The sequence below is a fragment of the Aotus nancymaae genome, unplaced genomic scaffold (genome assembly GCF_030222135.1).
Source record: "Aotus nancymaae isolate 86718 unplaced genomic scaffold, 86718_ANA_hifiasm-v0.15.2.pri h1tg000059l, whole genome shotgun sequence".
In the NCBI taxonomy this organism is placed as follows: domain Eukaryota; kingdom Metazoa; phylum Chordata; class Mammalia; order Primates; family Aotidae; genus Aotus; species Aotus nancymaae.
Genome location: NW_026988473.1, coordinates 39,335,635 through 39,361,553, shown reverse-complemented (window position 1 = coordinate 39,361,553; position 25,919 = coordinate 39,335,635). Strand labels below are relative to the sequence as shown.

The 25,919-nt window shown below is 37.7% G+C and overlaps 1 protein-coding gene across 3 annotated transcripts in view; it reads left to right on the top strand.

Moving 5' to 3' along the window:
• The window catches only part of NELL1 (neural EGFL like 1), a 912,020-nt gene that overhangs the window by 432,342 nt on the left and 453,759 nt on the right, over positions 1-25,919 (top strand). For all 3 annotated transcript variants that reach the window (XM_012456483.2, XM_012456482.2, XM_012456484.2), the window contains one exon: positions 8,498-8,623. In XM_012456483.2, coding sequence (XP_012311906.1) covers positions 8,498-8,623 — 126 coding nt within the window. The remainder of the gene's footprint in view (positions 1-8,497; positions 8,624-25,919) is intronic.

The following is a 25,919-nucleotide window of genomic DNA, read 5'->3' as shown; positions in this document are numbered from 1 at the left end:
GCACAGGGTTTTATAGACAGGCTTGAGAAGATGGTGTCTGATTTACATAGGGCCAAAGATTGGTTGGACCAGGTGTGAAGTTTACATAGCACTGAAGGAAACTGACCACCCCACCCTAATCTTTTATTATGCAAATGGGGTCTCTACTTGGCCGGGGCCTGTTGCCTTCTCCCTACTGTGCTGGTAGTTGACAAGGAAAGGGGAAGGTGGAGCCTGCTGTGTTGGACTTGCCTAGGTCCCAGGTAGCCTTTTCCTATTGGCACAGCTGCCTGCCTGCATTCACGGGTGCAAGCTTCCAGCTTGCTTATCTATGTCTGCAGCTCAGTTTTATGGGCTGCTCTTTGTTAAAAAAGAAATCAATTTTGGGGTTGCTTTTCATTAAAAGGAAAATCTTACCAAGGACTTTCTTACCCCCACTATCTGCCTAAATAATTTCTTTTTAACTCCTATATCATTACCCCCTCCCCTCCCCTCCCCTCTCCACTCCTCTCCTCCCTCTCTCGCTTCCTCCCATTTTTCCCTCTCTTGCTTCCTCCCATTTTTCTTCCCTCCCTCCCTCCGTTCCTTCCTTCTTCCCTTCCTTTTTTCCTTCCTCCCTCTCTCTATTCCTTTCATCTTTCTCCTGTCTCTCTGTCCCTCTCTCCCCACCACCTCTTGGCCCACTAGTGCTCCTTGTGATAACATACTTTAGGGCACAGACCTCCATGAGTTAAATTTGATAGATAGCTATGTTTTGCTTGGTTCTTTCTTCCCTCCCTCCCTCCCTTCTTTCCTCCCTCCCTCCCTTTTTCCTCCCTGTCTTCCTCTCTCCTTCGCTTCCTCCCTCTCTTTCTTCCTTTCATCTTTCTTTTTTCTGTCTCTCTCTTTCTCTCCCCTCTTGGCCCACTAATGCTCCTTGTGATAACATACTTTAAGGCACAGACCTCCATGAGTTAAATTTGATAGCTATGTTTTGCTTGGTTCAAAATGTTTGGAGAAAAAGATGAAGCCAATATTTAAAAAATAATACTAAGATTTTCACCTCTCTAAAAAGATCAGAGACCTAGCCCACAATTCCTGAGAGGCAATACAGACTGTGGAGTTGTGCTGCCTGAACTCCTATCCTGGCATTCCAGTCCTAGCTATGTTACCTTAGACAGTTTACTGCATGTTTCTGTTCTCTAATTCCTCATCTGTAACATGAGGATGGTTCTAATATGCACCTCATGGAGTTTGAATATTAAATGAGTTAATTCATGTAAAGCACTTAAAACTGCCTAGTACATAGAAAGTACTATGTACCAGGTGCAAGCTGGTACCAGTGCAAGCCTCCAGCTTGCTTATCTATGTCTGCAGCTAAATTTTACAGGCTGCTCTTATTGTTTCTTATCATACCTTCCTGGCAATGTTTGACTAGAGCTCCAGTTTTCTACAGTCTACACTTTTCCTATTGTTTTTCTACCACTGGGGTTAAGTGTCATTTTTTATTACCATTGGCCTTGCACTGTGTTTTTTTCCCTTATAAGAGAGATCCATTCCTTTGTTCTTGGAGTAGGAAAATGAGAAAGAAGAGAGAAAGAGGGAGAGGGAGGCTTTATGTGTTAAGAAAAATAAAGACTTGATTTCTTTGTGGAAGGGACATGGTTTGCATATATATTTTTTATCTGACTTCTGTAGGTATTTGTTTTATATTCCTAGGTTCTATAGGCATTTGATTTTCTTCCCTTGAGTTAGAGAGGACACTGTAATTATAGAAAAAACGTGGAACATTGGATAAAGTACTAATTTCAGAGTTAGAAGACTTTGATTCTGTTTTCAGTGCAATGATTATTTGTGTTCCTTTGGGCAAGTTGGAAATTTTCTTTGGGTCTTTATTTTATCATCTGCAAAAGGGAAGATAATTTACATCTTGTCTGTCTCAATGTTTTTATTATTTTTTTAATTTTAAAAGGATTTTTAAAGGCAGTTCTAGGCTCATAGCAAAACGGAAAGCACAGAGATTGCCCATTTACTACCTGCTGTTATCCATTATCAGTATATCTCACCTGAGTGGAACATTTGTTACAATTGGTGAACCTACACTGACATATTATAATTACACAAAGTCCATAATATATATTTAGGGTTCACTCTTGGTGTTGTATGTTTTATGGGTTTGGACAAATATATAATAACCTGAATCCACCATTATAATATCATATGGAGTATTTTCACTGCCCTAAAACCTCACTGGAGTTTTATAAGTTCAAATCAGAGATACATAGGCCAAGTTTTAAAAAAAATATTCATTATGACACAAAGAGAAAGTAATGATAGTTCTAATATACCAACCAATTGGCCAATGCCACTGTGTTTTTATAGCTCATGGATCTCTGCAAAGTCAGAAGGTTCAAGTCTGATAAAATTGCTCTGCAAGTTATCTTACCAGTCCATGAAGAACTTGCCAAGAGCTGTACTTTTGTGTGGGTATCTGCTTGCTCATCCTAGTTGCTCTTAGTTTTCAGGGGAGATGTCAACACAGTTGACACAGCTATCAAGAAACAGTGTGGGGGCTCAGGTCATCTAGATAGTATTTTCCAAGACCTGTATCTTGGGAAAGGCATCTGGAACATCTGCAAGCTCCTCTTGCAAAGAGAGGGAGTGGCCCAAGAGAAGCTGCTCCAGAAGTAGGCTTTTATGATGTGGACAAAATACCTGAATGTACCAAGAACTTTAGAACCAATGGGTGGCTAAATTATTTCTTGTCCAATTTCCTGAATTTATAGATAGGAAAAACCTAGGTCTTGAGAAGAAAAGTGTTACTTGCCTGACACCCCAGTTAGCTAGATGAAAAAGCAAGAATAGAATTTGACTTTTGACTGTGGATCCAGTGTTCTTGATTCAATAGTTAGCATGGAACAAGTATCCTCTTTGGAGTCATAAGAACCTTGGTTAAATTTTAGGTACTCTACATGTAGTATCTGATGTCAGTCCATGAGATGGTTAGGAATAATGAGATGAGAGCCACACAGTGTTTAGCCAAAAACGTATTCTCAAGAGGTATTAATTTTCTTTCCGTTTTAAATGTACACAGAGAGTGGGGCATGCCTTTTCCCCTCCTGGGTATATCTCTCCCTGGGTTCTTTTTCTAGGAAATCTTTATGGAAAAAGTCTGAATAGATCATATCATTTTATTAAGAGAATTCTTTGCATCTGCTTCTATTAACTACCTAGGCCCTGCACTCTTAATTTAATGATGATGATGCCAGATTTCAGTCTGTGTTTGTTCTGAACTCTTATGCAGATGGAGCCTGGTGATATGTGAGGAATTATTATGCCACATCAAGTTTCATTTTAAAGTCCATAAGTATACCTTTTAAAACAAAAACGAACTATTTCACCATCCTGGGGAGGGATATAAATCATGTATTTTTATTACCTCAAAAGACCACCAGAAAATGAACTCTAATATTTCAAAAGCGACAAGCAATTTATATGAATGAATTGCAATTTAAGCCCCATTATACTCAAGATATATGCTGTACTGGGGTTTATAGATGTTTCTCTAACAATACTTAATAATAAAAAACTTAAAACTCTTTTTTACTCCTAATTCCATAGTCTCAAGCTATATAAGTAGAGGCTGTGTCAATCTGTGAGTTCCAGCTGGGAGCAAAATCCTTCTGCCTGTTTTGGGGCCTTGGGTCACTGGAGTCTAAAGTGTGAAAGTATAAGGATTTGATTTAAAAGAACCAAGGAAGCAGTGATGCAAGGGGCAGAAGTGCCATTTTAACAGAGAACGTAATGCCAGAACAAATGTCATGAAAGGCCTTGCACACGGATATAGAACTTAGAGATCCATTGGTTTCCAAACACATCATGATGTATCTGACATAATCATGGTCATAAACATCAGATACAGCTAACATAATCATAGCATCAAAATGTTATTCAGCACTAAAACTGGCACGGTGAGAACAATGACAACTTTGTGGTCATATTGTTTGGATTCAGACCCAGGTTTCTGTGCTTACTGATTTTGTACTTTGGCAAGTGAAGTGGCCTGATATCTCTGAGCCTCAGTTTCATGGCATGGAGATACCTACCTATGAGTAGTCAAGATAAATGGAATGATGAGATGCCCCATATAAAGTACCTAGCATAGTGTCTGATACTTAAAACAACAGCAGATATTTATTGGGTATTTACCAATTGCCAGGGGCTGTTCCTAGTTTTCTTTTATAAGGTATGTACTGTTAGACTCTCAGAATATTTGTATCAGCCTGTGCCTAACAATGTGCTTTTAAAATAATTCATCCTTCCAGTAAATGTTGGGTTAACTGTGGTTCTTCCTAGCAAAGCTTTCTGGACTGATTCAGATTTTTAGCATGAGCCTGGATTTGTGTGTGTTCAACCTCCACTCTGAGATTTAGCCTCAGGCTTAGCCTCTTCTTGTCTCCTGGCTTTTGGATGAATATGGCCATTGCTCAAGATTATCTGCTTCAGGCAGAGCACTTTCGCCACCTGGGCAAAGGTCAGACTGCATTTCAAGCCTGTGGTTAGCATACTCATTGCTTTGGCCCAACTCAATTTCTCTCTTTAAATGTCAGTTCCTTCTTTCATTAGGTAGTTATGATTTCTGTTTTGTAATTATTCAATACCTTTCAGAGCCTTTTTTCTGTGAACAAAAAGCAGCATTTGTCCTAGACTCATTTATAAAATCTCAATTGTTTGCTATTTCTGAAGATTGTTTTCTCAGGATAACCCAGCACTGTATAGATGTTCATTGTTTTTTGACTCCATTTATAATCATATAATCAGATTTGCTTTTGTAACACCCTGAAATCCTATTGAAACTGTCTTCTGGGTTATGTGTTTCCCTGAGGATGGAGAGGCAATCTTTTGGCAAACGTGTTCCATCCCCTGTCCCCATCCCAAAACCATAGGAGTTGCCAGTTCCTTCCTTTCTTTTATCTTCTTGTCTCAAGAGGCTCAGCTGGATTACTCCACTTCACTTTCCCTCTCCTGTCCCCACCATTTTTACCACAAGGTAGCTTTTATATCTGGTGGTTACATGACGAAGAATAAGCAACAAAGGCAAGATTTTGACAGTTTAATTTTCTGGTACATTTGTCAACTTTTCATCTTTATTTCAGTGCTTTTTCTGGACTAGTACCAGGAAATTATTAGATATGCAAGAGCTGAAATTAATAATGGTATAAAGTGAAAACAACCTACTCACAAACACATCAGCAGAGCAGCAGGGATGTGTGGGCATGGGGTCTTGATAACATATAGAGAGTAAGGATTGGATTGAATCCACGTGAATATTTCTCATTGGGGTTTTCTAACCATCCCTTGTCTGGTTTTTGAAAATATTTTTATTCAGGGCCTTGGAATCTTGTGAAACAAGGAAATAACTTGGCTGGTTTGATTCAAAATAAGCTTGTTATAGCCAAGTAACTCCCTCAAATCTAGATGAGGTGGAGGCCTCTCAGCAGCTTGGTCATGGCCTAAGGGAAATGAGCTAGGAGGTTTCTCTGGGAGGTATTGACAAGGGTCCCTGACAGGGAAACATTCATTGCAGTCAGCAGGCTGGTTGGCAGCTGTGGCCCATGGGCCAAAGATTGAATTGCCTCTAAGGCAAGTCCTGACTAGTTTCTCATCTTAAAGGATGGCTGGGCATCCCAGCAGAGTGAGATGGAGTTCAGTGTGGCTGTATCTCTGTAAGTAAAATACCAGCATGATTTAGCCTTCAGCGTGCCCTGCTCTAATCAATTCTCTTCACTACAGCCAGAGTGATATTTTAAAAACAGAGAAATTGAATTGTGTTACTACCCTGATGAAAGTCTGAGCTCCTTCACATGGCCAACAAGGCCTGGCAGGATCTAAAACTGGTAATATTTTATGAGCAACACACTAATGTCCACACAGGATCTGGCCCAAGCTTATTTTTTCAGTTTCATTTCAAATAGACAAAGCTCCTTTTTGTAACTAAGTCTTCTCAAACGTTCTTATCTGTCTGGTAGGTTATTCCTCTTCCCTTGGCCTGTTTCACTTGTTTCATGTCTCAGAGGAAGCATCACTACCATAGAAAATCCTTCTCTGACTCTCTCAGAGTAGGTCAAATTCCCCTTGTTGAAAGGTCTCACATCCTTGGTAGAATTTATTACACATTTCCCTCAATGTCTTGCCAGTCTGTGAGGTCTATGTGGCGTTTTGTTCATCATTCCGCCTCTGGGCTTAGTAGAAGACTAACGAATGTTCTTTGAGTGTACACAACTAAATAATTCTTTCCCTTTCTAACTCGACAAAGACTTTAGCCTCTATAGTTTCCCCACATTCGTTCCCTACCTGATGAATTCTTATTCATCTTTCAAGATGAAGCTTAATGATACCCTTTTTTGAGATAACTTTTATAGTCATTCTCTGCACCAGTCAGAGAAGGCACGGTGGCTAAAGTCAAAAAAGGCATATTTCTAGCTCATGCAACATGTACGTGGTGCTTCCCTCATGGCTTGCTCCTCACTTGGGGGCCCAGGCTGAAAGAGTCTCCATGTCTTTGCTTCCGTGAGTTACAAGGCAGAAACAAGAAAAAGTGGTAAGCTGAATGATGGCTCTTAATCTTTCCACTTAGAAGTGGTATGCTTCCACTCAGATTTCATGCTCAGTCATGAGATTAATTTAAACCATGCATAAATTTGAAAAGAATGGGGAAATGTAATTGTGCAGTGTGCCCAGAGAGAGGAAAACTGGTAATATTTTATGAACAACACACTAATGTCAAGCAGCCCTCTCTAATACCTGGCTTCTCTTCTTGTTGCCAACCTCTCACTTGCTATATCTATCCCCCTACATCGGCCTTTCATAGTTCTGCCAAAGACCTTATAAGCAACAATAACTAAATCACTTCCAAAATCTTAATGTCACCACACTACTCTATGACTCCTTCTTTTAGTTTTCCATCTCTTGCATTCCAGTGGTCTGACTGTAATAATTCCTTGCCTTCATCAGGATTCTTGGTGCAAGTTGAGTTCCCCAGGAAGCAACCTCTGAGATGGTGATTGGCCTGCAGGGAGTTGATTGCCTGAGTTATTTCACTAATTTCTGGTGTTCTGTTCTCATTTCATAGTTATGAAAGTCTTGCTAACTGTGGGTCTCCTTCTCAGACCTCAATGACCTCACAATAACTTTTATTTATAGACTGTCAGATCTTTAACCCTGAAAAGAATCTGATGTTATTTCAATGCATTTTATTAGGAAATATATCAACTTACTTTTCTTTGAAAATAAATAGATTAATGAGTTTCCTAGTGACTCAATGTAGCCATTTTTAACCTCAGTTTCTGTACAGTAATAATATTTAAAGCTTCAATGATTATTGTAATAGAAATCCTGTACTTGACCAATCACTGTTTTCAAGGTGCTTTCATGAAGTAAATCATAGTAAATAACTTCTGAGTTCAAATCCCAGGTCTAGCATGTTCTAACAGGATGACTTGTGCCAGATATTTAAATTCTCTAAACCTCCGTTTTCTAGACTGTAAAATGGGAGTAGTGTTTGTATTTTGGTCATGGGATTGCATATGGATTAAATTAGATAATGTCTTTACAGATACATAACACTGGGTTCAGAATTGACTCTTGGGACAAAATGATGACGATACTGGGACCCAGAGTAGTTGAATGCAAGTCATAGGCTATTAACTATCAGAACCAGAACTAGAGCTCATATTTTCTATCTTGGATTCCCATGATGTACTCATGTTCTCTCTCTAACTATCACACACAAGCAGTCTGAGTAAAAGGAACATAAATCTATTTTTGAAAACAATCTCCAGAAAAGGCTAAACTCTGTGCTTAAGGTTGTAGGTTATTTTAATCCCCATCATGAACTTTTATGAGAAAGCAGGTGATGCTCTGAACTCCATCCGAAAGAGAACAAGATCTTTTGTTGAATTAGTCCATTATTCTATCACATGGAGAAGAGCCCCAGGTCAAAAGATGAGAGACATTAATTTGTATCAGGCCACAGTGGCTGTCTATATTCATAGTACAACATGGGAGAAACTGGCTGCACCATCATTTTTTAGCAGATGGGTTGAAGCATGTCTTAGTAAGACATACAAGCAGAGGGATTAGATTCCCTTGATTCCTCTGATAAAAGCTACACCATGTACTGTGGACACCTACTAAATATTCATTAGTATCAACTTAGTGGACACAGAACTCCTTGAATTTGTGCATTTAAAAAGAGTATTCTCCTTGGGAAGAAACTAACAGTTGTAAATTCAGTCTTCATACTTCTTAGGTTCTTACCTGTTGTGTCTCACCATGCATCATTCTAAAAACACTTTCAGGTCAGGATAGGATCTAATGCACCCAGATGAATTTTCACTTAAGCTTTTGTGTTTAATGCATGTTCCTTTTCCTCTTGGCTTCAATGGACATTAACCTTTTGTAATTTATCTGCAATATGATTACACTCTTGTTCCATTATCTTACTAATCATGATCTTGTGTCTTTTTTGTTCCTTCAGATATTGATGAGTGTGCAGCTAAGATGCATTACTGTCATGCCAATACTGTGTGTGTCAACCTTCCTGGGTTATATCGCTGTGACTGTATCCCAGGATACATTCGTGTGGATGACTTCTCTTGTACAGGTGAGCCTTAAGAAGCAGTATTTCTTTTCTAATTCATCCATTCTCTGCATTATATCTGTGTTGTTACATTTAATTTCTAGTGCACAAAGTACTATTTTTACCTAAATAGTTCTCTCTTTATTCTTTTGGCCTCACCTTTTGAGAAAAAAGCAATAATAAAAAAATTATCTGCATAATTGATTTCCACTCCCAATATTTCTGCCTGTGTGTGTGTACTTGTGTACAAGTGTGTGTGATTTGAAACTGAAGTCCCAGTTGTCTATAGTAACACAGAGGGAATTAGAGATACTAGTTCTAAAAATAGAAAGTGTCAGTTATTTTCATTTCATCGTGATGAGATGTTTTTGTAGATAAGAAAATGTACTTTGTTCCCATTGGGAAAGACAAGGATTACATTTAAAGAGGTGACAGGGAGTACTTGGTGGTCAAAGATGAGGTATATGGGAGCCAGTCAAAACTATATTTAATGAATATATGCTTATTGTCTGTGTCCAATCTCTTCTTCCTATAACCCTTTGCACTAAAGTGGTCACTGACTGTCTCAGAGTAGTGCTAGTTTTATGGGGCATTTGATTTGGCTTTCCAATATATTTTCAATCATGTGCATACAGATATGAACAGTAAATTGGATAAGGATGGTAGAAGATTCCAGGTCTTCTTTCTCTTAGATGAAATGTGTTTAAAAACCAAATCTGCAAATTATAATAGAAGGGTCCCTTAAACTAAGATTTCAATCATGTTGTAAATCTTCCTGATGCCTGCATCTTTCTCTTTGTTCCAGTCACACTGGCATATAAAAACTGGATTTTTTTACTCAGAATATAATAGTGCTATTTTTTAATGTGCTGTTTTTTTTTCTGAATGACCTTTTCAGATGTGCAAAAAGTTGCAAAAGTTAAGGGGACATGTTTATATGTCCAAATTTCTTTGCAAATGATGTATATTTATAAGTTACCATTCTTTGGGTGAAGGGCTGGAGAGTTCAGATTGATGCAGGTTTCTGAAGACCACATAGGTCAAATCTCATTTATCTATCTTTTATATATTAAAATGAATATTTCTAGAAAAAGAAGAGACTCCCTAAATATAGTGTGCTAGTATTTTAATGTTTTAAAGGATCAAAACTTTTGGACCAGTAAACACTTTCTAAAAAGCTGTGAAGTTACAGAGCCTATCACTCTGTTCTTTTTTCTTTTTAATTGTAATTTAGGTTCTGGGGTACATGTGCAGATCATGCAGGATTGTTGCATAGGTACATAAATGGCAAGGTGGTTTGCTGCCTTCATCACCCCCATCACCTATATCTGGTTTTTCTCCCCTCATTATCCCTCCCCACCCTTGCCACCCCCTCTGTCCCTCCCCTATCCCCCTACTGACCGCAGTGTGTGATGCTCACCTCCCTGTGTCCATGTGTTCTAATTGTTCAACACTCACCTTATGAGTGATAATATATGGTGTTTGGTTTTCTGTTGTTGTGTCAGTTTGCTGAGACTGATGGTTTCCAGATTCATCCATGTCCCTATGAAGGACATGAACTAATCGTTTTTTATGGCTGCATAGTATTCCATGGTGTATAAGTACCACATTTTCTTTATCCAGTCTATCGATGATGGACATTTGGGTTGGTTCCAGGTCTTTGCTATTGTAAACAGTGCCTCAGTGAACATAAGTGTGCATGTGTCTTTATAACCGAACAATTTATAATTCTCTGGGTATATACCCAGTAATGGAATTGCTGGGTCAAATGGTATTTCTATTTCTAGGTCCTTGAGGAATCACCACACTGTCTTCCACAATGGTTGAACTAATTTACACTCCCACCAACAGTGTAAAAGTGTTCCTATTTCTCCACATCCTCTCCAGCATCTGCTGTCTTCCAATTTTTTAATGATCACCATTCTAACTGGTGTGAGATGATATCTCAATGTGGTTTTGATTTGCATTTCTCTAATGACCAGTGATGATGAGCATTTTTTCATATGTTTGTTGGCCTCATAGATGACTTCTTTTGTAAAGTGTCTGTTCATATCCTTAGCCCACTTTTGAATGGGTTTGTTTGTTTTTTTCTTGTAAATCTGTTTTAGTTCTTTGTAGGTTCTGGATATTAGCCCTTTGTCAGATGGGTAGATTGCAAAACTTTTTTCCCATTCTGTTGGTTGCCGGTTCACCCTAATGATTGTTTCCTTTGTTGTACAGAAGCTCTGGAGTTTAATTAGATCCCATTTGTCTATTTTGGCTTTTGTTGCCAATGCTTTTGGTGTTTTAGCCATGAAGTCCTTTCCTATGCCTATGTCCTGAATGGTTTTGCTTAGGTTTTCTTCTAGGATTTTTATGGTGTTAGGAGTTATGTTTAGATCTTTAATTCTTAATAGTAAATGCAGCTCTTAACTTCTTTTAACCCTTAGAAGAAGCCGGTGAATATTCTTCTAGCCCAAGAGCACCAACTATGCAACTCAATAAACATTCATTAAGGCCCTGCTGTGTGGAAGATCTTGTTTGAAATTCTGTCAGAACACTTGCCTCTGCTCAGGTTTCCTCACCAAGGAAAAAAGTCAAGAGCTGGCACTTGTTGAATGCCTTAATAGGATGGGTGCTCTGTCTGGTGGTTTATATATGGAACAAGATGGAAAATGTATTATCTTAAGAACTGGCTCCAGAATTACTTTTAGAAAGGGAACTGTGTTATTTGGAATAAAAGTTAAGGGTGTAGGTATCAGTGGGCACCCAAGTGCCCTTATTTCCACTACACAGAAAAGAGTAAATAGATATTCAATAAAAATCTACATATCACACACACACACACACACACACACACACACAGAGAGAGAGAGAGAGAGAGAGAGTTTTTATTTGTGTATGTGGCTAAGAGGAAACACAGAAGATAGAACAAAAGAGAGGAAGAAAGGAGGGGAGAGGAACCAGTCAGATAGCAGAAGTCTGGGTGCTATGGAAGACAATGGGCTGGTGAAAACCATGTGATAGTATAGCTGATTTTTAAGAGAAGGAATATTTTATGTGAGTTTTTTTTTTAAGTTGTTGTGGTGTACAGTATGCTATGTGAATTTTCCTCATTACCCTCAAATCTTCAATAAAGTCTTTCTACCCTGAATACCTCATAAGAACCGTCCTCTCTCCACCGTTAGAATGTAAGCTAATATAGTGGACAACAGAAAGGATCCAAGTACATAGAAGGTGTGGGGACCACAGAGGTAACCGTTACCGAGTGACCATTGTTACAGTTCTTTCTGCTGCCCTCACCAACATACACTTACTAATACACACACACACATCTCTATCATCTCTGCCTCCTCTCAGATATTTCAGAAATCTTGGTTAGGACTGTGGACTTTTATAGGTCATAAAATAGGTAAGATTTTTTTTTCTTTAAAAAGCCTTCCTTTGATCCCAGATTTCTTTCAACCTGCTGCCCTATTTTTCTGCTTTTCCTCACAACAAAACTGTCTGTGGTTATTGTCCTCACCTTACTTTTACTCAGTTCACACATCTTCACCTCTCTCCAGGCAGACTTCCATACTCACCATTCTGCAGAGGTTACATTTATCAAGGTCTTCCATGAACTGTGTTTTGCTAAATCCAATCTTCTTGTCTCAGCAGCATTTAGCAGGGCTGACCACATCTTGCTCTTTGGAGCACATTTTTTTCTTGGCTTTTGTGCCATCCTATTTCCTGGTTTTTCCTTTTTGTCACTGGTCACTTCTGCCTAATGTCCCAGCAGTTCTGCTGCTGCTGACATCTGAAAGGTTAGAGTACCCTCGGTTTCTGCCTGGTCCCCTTTCCCTGTTTACCTATAGGTTCTTTTTAGTTGCCTCCATCAATCTTAGAACTTTAATAGTATCTTTATGTCAACAACTCGTAAATTTATTGCACCAGTTACGATCTTTTTTCTGAATTTCTGAATTATATATTCAGCTTAACATGTACACATAGATGCTTGGTAGGAATTTCATACTTAATATGTGTAGGACAGAACTTGATTTCCTTCCACTTCTGCAAACCTCTTTCTCACCCAATTTCTCCCATTCCAGCAAAAGCACCATCTACCAAGTTTTTCTAGCTAAAAATTTAGAGGGAACTCCTTTCTCACCCCAGGGGTTATACTTGATCACCCCCTACTTTCAATCCATGCATCTGTCTTGTTGATCTTGTCCTAAGTCTGTCTACTTCTGTCTACATCCCTATTAACATCTTAGTGGACTTCAGCCATGGCCATCACATGGGACTTTCTGCTCCAGTCTTGTTCCACCATAACCCATTCTTCACGTAGCAGACAGAGCAATTTTTTTAAGAAAGAGAAATCATACAACTCTACTTAAAACTTTTATCTAGTGTCTCATTACATGGAAAATCAAATCCCTATTTCTTATTTCAATATATAACCCTATGTGATTTTCCTTCTTTCCCTTCTATCTTGAACATTTCCTTCCTTGTCCATTATGACATGGCCTCACTGACCTTTGTATTTTTCTCTGTGTAACAAGCTTGTTTTTGTTTGTTAAGACCTTTGCATGAACTATTGTTGTTTTTTTTGGAAGTCTTTTTCCCTTGATATTTGTGTATTGAGCTCTCTCGTCATTTACCTCTTAGCCTAAGCCTCAGAGAGGCTTTCTGTGATCAGTACAAATAGCCACCCTATTTTTTTCTATCATGCCACCTGATTTTAATTTTTTGAGTAATACATATTATTATCTGGAATTCTCTTATTTATAAATGATTCTTTTATCTGTCTCTTTCCACTAGAATGTGAACTCTGAGAGCAGGAGCCTTTTTCCTTTTGTTCTCTACTATACCTTGACTACTTAGAATATTAACTAGCACAAAGCCATGCTCAATAAATATTTGTTGTATGAAAGAATGCATAAAGCTACTCGACTTTGGGAAAATTCTTCACTTTTGAAAACCTCATTTATAAAATATTGCTCACATCTGTCATACCCACAGGTTATAGTGAATACCAGCTAATATATGTGAAAGTATTTATTATAGCACTTTTATCAGTAAGGATAGAGTGTTCTATAGTAACAAACAACCCTAAATTTAAGTGACTTAAGATAAGTTTTATTTTGCTTATGCTATTTGTCTATCCCTGATCAACAGGGGTGTTCTGCATATCATAATCACTTTGGTATGCAAGCTGTTGAAATAGTCACTAAGGTGAACATTGCCAGCCACCAAGACAGGGGAAAGAGATCTTGGAGGCTCTCCATCAGCCATTAAATGTTCAGACTAGGAAATTACACAAATCGTGTCTACTTACAACTCATTGATTAGAACTAGTCACTAGTTCCCTCCAACCACAAAGGGATGAGAAAATACTGTCCTACCTCATGCCTGGAATGGTAGAGAACCAGAAATATTTGGCATATGGTACCCATGCCTACTGTAGTGAGTGATACTAACAGATTGCCAGCAAATATAATTTCTTTTGACATGAGTAATTGTTGATTTAGATAACCTTTTTTCAACAGCAGTTCATAAGGTAGGTAGTCTCAAAAATTAATTACAATATTAGGCACATTATATTAAGTGCTATGATAGAAATGCAAGCAAAATACATGAAAAATGGCCCTTGATTGCCAAGATGGAGTGTTAAAATATTTTCTGAAAGCCATGGGGGCTACTGGAATCGACAGAGGCATGCTAGCATGCAATGACTATACTATGTTAGGGATTTACAATGGGGAATATGGATGGGAGAGCGGAGAAAGGAGAGACTCTAGGCCAGGTTCAGGGACCTACATTAGACACTTTCATAGTAAGCTTGAGTCTTTGGAATGCTGACATTTATTTTGTGTCCTGAAAATAAGCCTATTAGACCAAATGTGCTCTGTATTCTCCAAGATAGATTATGTCCCCACCCATAATCTCTGACAGTTTTTATTGGCAAAGAATACTTCTTTCCCTAAGTGGTCATTTGTCTATGTAATAGATGAGGTATGTGATAGATATCTGCCACTGTAAAATGTCTTTTCAGATGTTTCGTCGCCAGATGACAATTTGCTGGGAGAAACTGACAGACCTAAAGGCATGCTTTATTTGACCTGGGATCCTGATATAGCATTTTCATTATTGACATTCCATATTTCCAAAGACCATTCTAGTCTCAAATCAATCAGTGCCTTCCAACACTGTTCAGTTGGCTTTATAACCAGGTCAAGGTCATATTTTTTTTCTTTCTTTTTATGTCATTTAGCTTTGCTACTCACTTTTTAGAAGTCAGTAGCCATACTGAAAAATTCTATTCAACCAAAAATAGGGATCCTAAAGTTAAAAAGATATATCAGCTTTGGTGATTCATTGATTTATTGGATGATTAATTATTATTTCACTTAGGTATGAAATTAATTATTTCATTTATGTATGGAATATTTCACTTATGTATGAAATATTCACTTATGTATAACATATGTATGAAATAACACTTGTCTGTCACAAGTGTTAGGAAAGATAGCCACCAAGATTCTTAAAAAATAATGTCTGTGCCAAGGGAGTTCATGGTTAGTTAATTAGGCAGTATCTTCAAATGAGAAAACTCAAATGTTCATTCGCCATCAAAAATATTGTTTGCCAAATCAACCCTGCTTCAAAATCTTAGTAGAGTTTAGATTAGTATTGGATGTTCAGTCCTGTGGCAATTATTACTACTTGACAAGTTTCAAAGAAGGAAAACCAAAATAGTCTTTCCCAATTCTATGCTGACAGCCGGGGTCCTTACAGAAGACTATACTTGAGACAGTGGATGCTAAGCATGATGGAGGAGAAAGGCAATGCATTAAACAGAACAGGAAACTTTAGCTCTTACCCAACGTTTTGCTTGCTAAAAATTAAAAAACGAAAAGAAAAAGGTTGTATCTTGTGGGATAATAAAGCTCCAAGAGTTTGACATGGAGAATAATTATCTAGAACTTAAAAATGTGCTGTAACTTAATCATTACCCGCTGGGGGCTGAGGTTTCCCTGACATGACTACTTGTTATATATGGAGCTCTGTACTTTTCTGTAGAAAAGTCTTCCTTGGCCTTTGAAAGGGTGAAATCCAAAACATTTGGCCTATGACACTTGGGCGAGTTTTTGGCCTTGGAATTTGTGTGTAAATTGAAATCGTTTTGTCTCTTGTAAGAGATCCCTGAGTTGTTCTTGGTCTTTTATGAATTTTGAAACTTGAGGAGGTTTCTGAAATTCAGGTGTCACAGAGGGGAGGGGTTTTTCTCTCCCCCATATGCCTTTTGTTTTTGGAATAGTCAACCCGCTTGATTTATTGGCCTCTGACTTTCATTTATCCCCAACTAAACTCCCTGTGTTTTTGCTGTTTGATAAGACATTATCATTAGATACGCAGGCAGTTTTAAAGGAGGATACTTGTGATTTACAACAAAAGCATGCAGCGATAAAACAGATCCTTGACAGTAATGGGTAAGCATTCATTTTTATGCCAAAAGCTTCCCATGAAGGTAAGAAATAAAAGGAACAAGTGAGATAACAAATATCCCATGTGATCTCTATTACCTTGCTAAAAGGATTTTTATTTTCTTGATATTGGCATGGAAGAAAGCTTAAAGGAAGTATATGTTTGAAATAGTCAGAGCAAACTTAAAGACTTAGATACAATAGTCTATTAATTTAATGGTTTGAATTAAGTACCCTATAATGAAAAGAGGTTAGACAACAGTTTAAATGCCTTAAAAGTAATAGTTAGTTATTAGAAATGTCAGGCTAGGTCTCTGGAATATGCTTTACTCCTATAATGAACTATGTGAATATTTTTGATGAAATTTTGATTATGATTTCAATCAAGTATATTGATGAAATAGAGAATATTTTCAAATATGATATATCTGATATTTTCTCCTTGAGTGGAACCATATGAAATGGAGCTAAAACAGAACATTCTCCAACCTGATTGAGCAAGATGGTAAATTTTCCACTGATCATCATTATCTTTCAGGCCCGTACCATATACTTGTGTCAGAATGCTTGTCCTTGTTTACCGTTGGGTGTCTGGCAGCATTAAGGGACAAGTTATGGGACAGTTGCTTGGCTTTCACTCTCAGAAGAGGTGATACATTTAGAAGAACAAAACAGGCCACAGGCCTCTAGACTATTTTACTGTGGTAAAAATATGCTATATGAAATGCTTTATAGAATGCAAAGCTACTTTTTGCTTGTTAAAGATATCAGAAACTATTAATATATTGAACAAGAAAAGTCAAAATAAAGAATGTACTACTACTTTTGCAAATTTCAAAACAAACCTAGAACATCTGATGATAACTATATATCTGTTGTTTTGATTTGTTTGGCTGGAATTTCTTTTTTCTTCCCATCATTTAAATAGATAATTGGCTCCATTACTCTCCTTCCCTATACCTTCAGAGGAGTAATGCTGCTCTACCAAAAGCAGGATTCCAAAGTCCTAATCCTTTAGGGCAGAGATTCTCAATTCTCACCTCAGGGTAGAATCACTTGGAATCTGGGACCTATCCCTAGAGATTTTGATTTTTGGCTGGTCTGGTGTTGGGACCCAGCTTTGGTGGACTTGTTTAAAAGTAATTCTAATGTCCAGTCAAGGTCAAGAGCCACTGCTTTAGCATAGATCAGAAGAACAGAGAGGGCTGGAGTATGGAGAGAATATCAGAAGGAAATGAAAAGGGAGATGAATTGCCCACTATATTTTGTAGATGAGAAAAAGATTCCTTTGAACTAGTGTTGAGAAACGAGGAATTCAGGAAGTCATGAAGCAGGGACTTGGATGGTTCCTGGAGGAAGGTCCTGCTTCCAAAGCTGCACTCTGAGATGTGTAAGATGTTACATAGACAACCGCTGTGAGGTATCTCTATAGATGGGACCTCCTGGGGAGATGTTGAATCTTTAACTATGATGTTGCTGCTGCAGTGCCTGAAAGAGCCCTAAAGACAAATGGAGCCTATCCATGGTGACCTTTGTGTTCCATGGGCTGAGTACTAGGCTGCTGCTTCTGTGCCAATACCTTGGTTATTGGGAGTCCTCTAAAGCCATGATAGAGACTGGTAGAAGTGGGAATACTTAAAATGATTGAGACATTTCATTGGCCCCACTATCTCAGAAGAATAGGAGCTTACAACCGTTCAAGTTGAATTGAAGAAATTATAGAAATTTTCATTACTTATACAAACACTTTTTGACTGGACTTCTCTACCTATCATATATACAAAAAGTGAAGTCAATAAAAGAAGAAAACAGAAAAAAATTAAGAGGCCCCTTTAAAGAGGGATTATAGTATAAAAATTCATGGAAAGTTTGTTTTTCCAGACCAATTTTAGTTTTTCATATGTGGTACTGGAAAAGCCAAACACTACGTATTTATTTCATCGAGTAATAGTAGTAATGTCAGGGTTTATTAAGTCCAGCAAATGTATCTTAGGGAGAATATCAAAGCTTATTTACCTTGAAATTTCGTGATGAAAATAAGTCTGAAAAACATGTCCAGCATTTTACTTTTTTTCTGCGTTTAAGTGGGAGTTCCTTTTTATTCCTACATGTGTTATAAAGAACCTGAACCACTTTGGCTGTTGCAGAACAACCAGGATCAATGATGGAGCTTGCCCCCAGGGTGTTTGTGAGCAAATCTATTAAATACTGTGTTGCCCTTGACCCAAATTCATAATAAAAGGCTTGTTAATATTCTCTTATTAATAAATTGTACACTCTATTGTTAGATTCTAACAATATTAATATTTTAACTCTATTAATATTCTCTTATTAATAAAATGTACACTCTATTGTTAGATTTGTGCATTCAGAATCACAATTAAGCTTTATCATAAAGAAGGAGTTTAAGGATGCTTTAGCACTTACAAAATTGTTGAGGCTGGTCTTGTAGCTCTACTCCATCCATGCTCAGGTCATACAATGAGTGGATATTCCTCTTTAACAACCAGAGTTTATCTTATATTCTTTATTTCTATCTTAAAGACATGGTACATTCTTATCTGTCTGTCTGTCTGTCTATCATTATTTCCATACTTTTAAGAAATATAGTACAGTGTCTAGATTTTGTTTTCTTTTGGTAAGATAATTCAGAATATATACTAACTATTCTTCGGACAAAATGAAAGCTCTAAATTTTCATGGTTAAAGTCTAGTGTATAAATTCTACTGGTTGCAAGCTTTGACTATGTCACTTACTCTGTGAATTGGAAAGCCGTTTAAATTCTTAGCTTCTTCATCAGTATTTACGTACATCCTCACAGAGTTGTTAAAGGATAAAGTGACACAGTGTATGTATATTAGTTTGGGTGAGTTTAGCTGAAAGAATTTAAAAAAATCCCAGATTAATAACAAATGATTCAACTGGCTTAAATGATAAATTCTCACATAACACAATGACTGTGGGGACAACTTTTTCAGAAATAGTTAATTCAGCTGCTCCATGACATCCTCAGTAAAACAGATTCTTTCTAACTTTTTACTGTGTTGTTTTCAGTATGATGGTTTTGGAATTTGTTCTAGCTCCCCTCAAGGTCTCAAAATGGTGAAATAACTCCAAGCATCAAATCCTGACTTAACCATGTCCCAAAGTCAGAAGGGAAAAGAGATTTCCCTTTGTACAGTCTCTTTTTAAAACAAAGAATAACTTTATTAAAAACTTAATCTCAAGAGATTTGTTTTTATGTCTCATTAACAAAAATAGTTTGACCTATCTATTCATAAAATATATCTTGGAAAGATAAATGGAATCAAGATTTATCCCCTGAGGCTTGGGCAGATCTCAGCTTCTATTATAGTGCTTGGCTAACTTACTTTAAATAAAGGGTGGGTTCCTTTGTCAATAAAGATGTGTGTGACTATGTGTGTGTGTTTCATGTGTGTGTAGATCCACAATTCTAAGTATATTAACAGCATTGAAAACATTTTCAAGTTTAGGATTAATCAAAAGAAATGCAAATTAAAATGAAAATTAGATAGCAGTTATACTAAATTTCTGTATGTGACTATCTGTGTGTAGATATATAGATAGACAGACACATATGTCAGTCACCCTTTTCTGGAGATGGTTAAGGACATAGGCACTTCCATACATCACTGATGGGAATGTAAATTGATACAACCTTTCTTGAGGCTAATTTGATGGTGTGTATCCAAAGGCCTAGAAATATTTATTTATAGTAACTTATCATAAGGAAACAATCAGTCACAATTATTTACATAACAAGACTTTCATTATGGCCATTTATTTTCTTTATTATTTGTAAGAAAAAAATTGGAAGCAGCCTAAATATGAAATAGTGGAAATTTGATTAAATACAAGACAATATATCCATATAGTGGAACATACTACATAGTAAAATAATGTTTAAAAGAATATTATTTGTCAGTGGAAAAGTCTCATCATACAGTATAATATGATTTAAACAAGTATGTATTTTATTTTCCAATTCAAATAATAAATAAAAATTATGTATGAATACATATACATACACACGCAAGCACAGACACATAGAACCACAGAGGGGAAATATCCTCACACACCTTCCCAAATAAACAGGGAACAGTGGGTGTCTCTGAGTGAATGATTAAACATGATACTTTTTCTTTGCACTCTATAAATTTTCTAATTTTTTTGTGGAAAGAAATATAAGGCAATGAACCTATATACATATTATTATGAGAAAAGTATTATTAAAATATTAAATGTTTAATATTTATTTAATATTTTATTATAATATTTTAGTAAGACTTTTCTCATAATCAGATGTATGTAGGTTCATTTTCCCCAAAGTCTCTGAAATGTTACCTTATTAAATTAAAAATACATATATTTATGACCTGGTAGGGATAGTTTCTTTCATCTTTTGTGACACAGATTATAGTTCTGACCTGAAGCAATTAAAAGCAATGTCTTTGCTTCATGTTCCTGGAGAATCTGCATGGCCAATATGACATCTGAAGGCCACTTGCAATTATGGTGCTGTCTTAATTCAGGCTTATAAACAATAGGAATTTCTTTCTCACAGTTCTGGAGGTTAAGAATTTCAAGATCCAGGTGCCTGCAGAGTAGGTGTCTGGTGAGGGCCTGTTCCTCACAGATGATGTTTTCTTACTGTGTGCTCTACATGATGAAAGGGATGAGAGCTCTCCCTTGGGTCTCCTTTATAAGGGCACTAATAACCTAATCACCCCAAGACCCCACTTCCTAATACCATCATCACCCTAAGGGTTAGGATATTAATATGAGTTTTGGGGGAATAAAAATATTCAGGTAGGTTGTAGATGCTGTTTTCTTCCTGGCAGCTGATCTGATACTGGGGTCCTACCATGCTATCTCTCACAAGCTTTTTATGAAGGGTTTTCAGAAACAAGGCATTCGGTCCAGATTTTTCTGGATCAGGGTCAAGACAAAGAGAGATACTGAGAAGAGACTAAGAAGACTATTTCCAAAGGAAAGCAACCACTGAATGAGAATCAGTGAACATACATTCCAGCCTTCCCCTACCACCAACTCACTGAATGTTACCATGTCAACATTTTTCTTGGACTTTGAAAGATTAAGGTTGAATTAGCTCAGTGGTTTTCAGTCAGAAGAACTTGGAAAATAAATAATGTTTCTTTTGAAGAGACTTCGGCTTCTTAAGAAAAAAAGATAATTTTACAAACTATTACTTTTGTAATTCTATGATTCTGTAAGATGGTTTCTGACCTCTAGGAGATTATGGTCTCTTTGGGAGACATAAAATTTACATTTAAGTGGAATAATTTTATCAGGCATATAACTGAGCTTTAAATTGTGAGGTGCGGGCATTAAATGCTACGGGAAAGAGCATCCGTATTGGGAGAAAGGACATTTATTACTAATTGGTAGAGAGGAAATGTTTTCTACCCTTCCACAGGGTGTCTCATAGGGTTAGAATTTGATGTTAGGTGGGAGTGCATTGAGAAGTAATTCGGTGCCTGGTGCTTGAGAAATAAATCCATCTCCATTTTTATTGATCTACAATGTAAACTGGAGGTTACCTGTATAGAAACTGAAAGAACACAGGGCTCTGAATCAGGCAGGCCTGAATTTCTGCCCCAAATAGGGCATTTATTCTTAGCACCAACTCAAATCATCTTCAGGGAAATGGACACATCTTCTTCCTAGAATCTTACAAGGAGTGAATGAGAGAATATTTGCAAAGTGCTTGGAAGAGAGCTCAGCACAGAGTAAATGCTCAATAAATGTTAGCCATTACTACCTCTACAAGTGAGGAATTTATGTTAAGACACAGGAGGTTAAGGAACTTGTCTACAGCTGTAGGTAGAAGGTGGTGAGTCAGACATAGGAAAGCAGGCCTTGTAACTCCAGAAGCTCAAATATAACCTCCATCAGAGCGCTTTTGAAAATGGCTTTAGACCAGATGTGGTGGCTCATGCCTGTAATCCCAGCACTTTGGGAGGTCAAGGAGGGTGGGTCACAAGGTCAGGAGTTCAGGACCAGCTTTACCAACATGGTGAAACCCCGTCTCTGCTAAAAATACAAAATTAGCAGGTGTGGTGGTGCATGCCTGTAATCCCAGCTACTCAGGAGGCTGAGGCATGAGAATGGATGGAACCTGGGAGGCAGAGGTTGTAGCAAACCAAGATCATATCACTGCACTCCAGCCTGGGCAACAGAGTAAAATGCTAATGCAAATGAGATCGGGTGCATTCAGACCAAAATCGCAGAAATCACCACTAAAGAACTTATTCTTGTAAGCAAGCACCACCTGTTCTCCAAAAACCTATTGAAATAAAAATAAACAAATAAGTAAGCTGATGCAATATGTTCAGCAAGCAATAGCCATTGTTAGAAAGAAATAGATTGGGGCTTGTAACCAAGCGAATCCATATTTAACCCACAGCTCTGCCTCTTACAAGCTTTGGAGTCTTGGGCAGATTCTTTAAGTGCTCCATGCCTCAGTTTATAACATCAAGAAAGAAGCTTGGGGTTTTCTTTTCTTTTCTTTTTTTTTTTTAATTGCATTTTAGGTTTTGCATGTGAAGAACATGCAAGATTGTTGCATAGGTACATACATGGCAGTGTGATGTGCTGCCTTCCTCCCCATCACCTATATCTGGAATTTCTCCCCATGCTATCTCTCCCCAACTCCCCACCCCACTCTGTCCCTCCCCTATTTCCCCCCGACAGACCCCAGTGTGTGATGCTCCCTTCCCTGTGTCCATGTGTTCTCATTGTTCAGCACCCACCTATAAGTGAGAATATGCAGTGTTTGATTTTCTGTTCTTGTGTCAGTTTGCTGAGAATGATGGTTTCCAGGTTCATCCATGTCCCTACAAAGGACACGAACTCATCGTTTTTGATGGCTGCATAGTATTCCGTGGTGCATTCCTATACACCAATAACAGACTTAAAGAGAGCCACATCAAGAACGAACTGCCATTCACAGTTGCTACAAAGAGAATAAAGTACCTGGGAATACAACTAACAAAGGATGTAAAGGACCTCTTCAAGGAAAACTACAAACCACTGCTCAATGAAATAAGAGAGGACACAAACAGTTGGAGAAACATTCCATGTTCATGGTTAGGAAGAATCAATATCGTGAAAATGGCCATACTGCCCAAAGTAATTTACAGATTCAATGCTATCCCTATCATGCTACCAATGACCTTCTTCACAGAACTGGAAAAAACCACCTTAAACTTCATATGGAACCAAAAGAGAGCCCGCATAGCCAAGTCAATTCTAAGCAAAAAAAAACAAAGTAGGAGGCATCACACTACTGGACTTCAAACTATACTACAAGGCTACAGTAATCAAAACAGCATGGTACTGGTACCAAAACAGAGATATAGACCAATGGAACAGAACAGAGGCCTCTGAGGCAACACCACACATCTACAACCATCCGATCTTTGACAAACCTGACAAAAACAAGCAATGGGGAAAGGAGTCCCTGTTTAATAAATGGTGTTGGGAAAACTGGCTAGCCATGTGGAGAAAGCAGAAACTGGACCCCTTCCTGACACCTTACACTAAAATTAACTCCAGATGGATTAAAGACTTAAACATAAGACCTAACACCATAAAAACCCTAGAGGAAAATGTAGGCAAAACCATTCAGGACATAGGTGTAGGCAAGGACTTCATGACCAAAGCACCAAAAGCATTGGCAACAAAAGCCAAAATAGACAAATGGGACCTAATCAAACTCCACAGCTTCTTCACAGCAAAAGAAACAGTCATTAGAGTGAATCAGCAATCAACAGAATGGGAAAAAATTTTTGCAATCTACCCATCTGACAAAGAGCTGATACCCAGAATCAACAAAGAACTAAAACAGATTTACATGAGAAAAACAAACATGCCCATTCAAAAGTGGGCAAAGGACATGAACAGACACTTTACAAAAGAAGACATAGATGAGAGCAACAAAGATATGAAAAAATGCTCATCATCACTGGTCATTAGAGAAATGCAAATCAAAACTACATTGAGATACCACCTCATGCCAGTTAGAATGGCAATCATTAAAAAATCTGCAGACAACAGATGCTGGAGAGGATGTGGAGAAATAGGAACACTTTTACACTGTTGGTGGGAGTGTAAATTAGTTCAACCATTGTGGAAGACAGTGTGGTGATTCCTCAAGGACCTAGAAATAGAAATTCCATTTGACCCAGCAATCCCATTACTGGGTATATATCCAAAGGATTATAAATGTTCTACTATAAGGACACATGCACACGAATGTTCATTGCAGCACTGTTTATAGTAGCAAAGACCTGGAAGCTTGGGTTTTAAGGTTTAATCATGTGAAAGAAAGCCCAGCTCAATGACTGAGTACTAGGTGGTACTCAATATTGAAGCCCTGAGACTTATTCACCATATTTCCTTCTTCTCCCTCTCCTTACCAAGTAGCTCGTAAAGCACTTACGAGCTGCTTTTGGAAAGCTGCTTGCCTTAAGAAGCCCAGGCTGTGTAGACAGTGTTCAGGTTCTCTGGGACTATGAGCCTAGAGTCAGAGGCTTTAGGCTCATGAGTTAAGAATGAGACTGTGTAGTGTAAAGAAGACTTCATAACAGAGTTTATAACTAGCAAGAAATACATTCCTTTAAGAAAAACATCACCTTCCTGGAGTTATTAGTTTGTGAGTTGCTGTAGAACAGAGCTTTGGAATATGCTCTATAAACTTCTTTTAAAATTTTAACTTTCGAGCTGAGATTCTGCCATTGCACTCCAGCCTGGGCAACAAGAGCGAAACTGTTTCAAAAAAAAAAAAAAAAAAAAAAAAATTAACTTTGTTCCCTGAGAAGGGAAGCCCCTTAAACTGCAAACACTTTTGGCATTTATCAGCTCTGCTGGCTGGCATCTAGTTAGTCCTTAAGAGTGGTCATAGGACAAATTGTTTTCAAGAGAAACCTGGTCTAGGTTGGATACCAGGATGGCGTCTTTGGCACTCAGAAAATGTCCTTAGAGGGAATTTGCAACACATAGAGACATGTAAAGAAAATACCATGTTCAATAAAATTATAAAAAGAGTTTTTCTAGTTATACAAGTAGTATATTAGTATGATAGTAACATTACAAAATTTAGAAGAATAAGAAGAAAATAAGCCAGGCATGGTGGCTCACACCTTTAATCTCAGAACTCTGGGAGGCCTAAGTGGAAGAATCATTGAGGCTAGGAGTTCAAAGCCAGCCTGGTCACCATAGCAACAGTCTGTGTCTACAAAAGAAAAATTTTAGAAATTAGCCAGGTGTAATTAGCCAGGCATTATGGCATGGACTTGTAGTCCCAGCTATTCAGGAAGCTGAGGAGAAGGATTGCTTGAACCCAGTAGTTTAAGGATTCAGTGAGCTGTGATCATGCCTCTGTACACCACTAGAAGAAGAAGGAGGGGTAGGGGAGAGGGAGAAGCAGGGGAGAGGGGGACAGGAAGGGGAAGGGAGGACAATGATGACAACCTCTATTAACATTTGCATTTAGGAGTATTTATCTTATGTCAGTTTTCAATGCCTGCATTTGTAGTCTACATTTTGGAAATCACACTTTCACTACTGGTTAATATTCAATTTTTCCTTTTTACTTATTTCATAAGCATTGCCCAAATTAGTAAAGTTATTTGAAAAATATACTTGTTTATGGTTGAAAATATTCTCTCATATAGATATATCATCAAAGTTTTTACTACGTTAAAGAAGTATTAACATCCAGTTGCCTCTCTGTCTTCATATGGTTTTATCAGATGCATGCAGTTTTTTCTTTCTTTCTCTATTATGATGATGATCATTGTTTTTCCTCAGGACAAAGAGTGAGTCA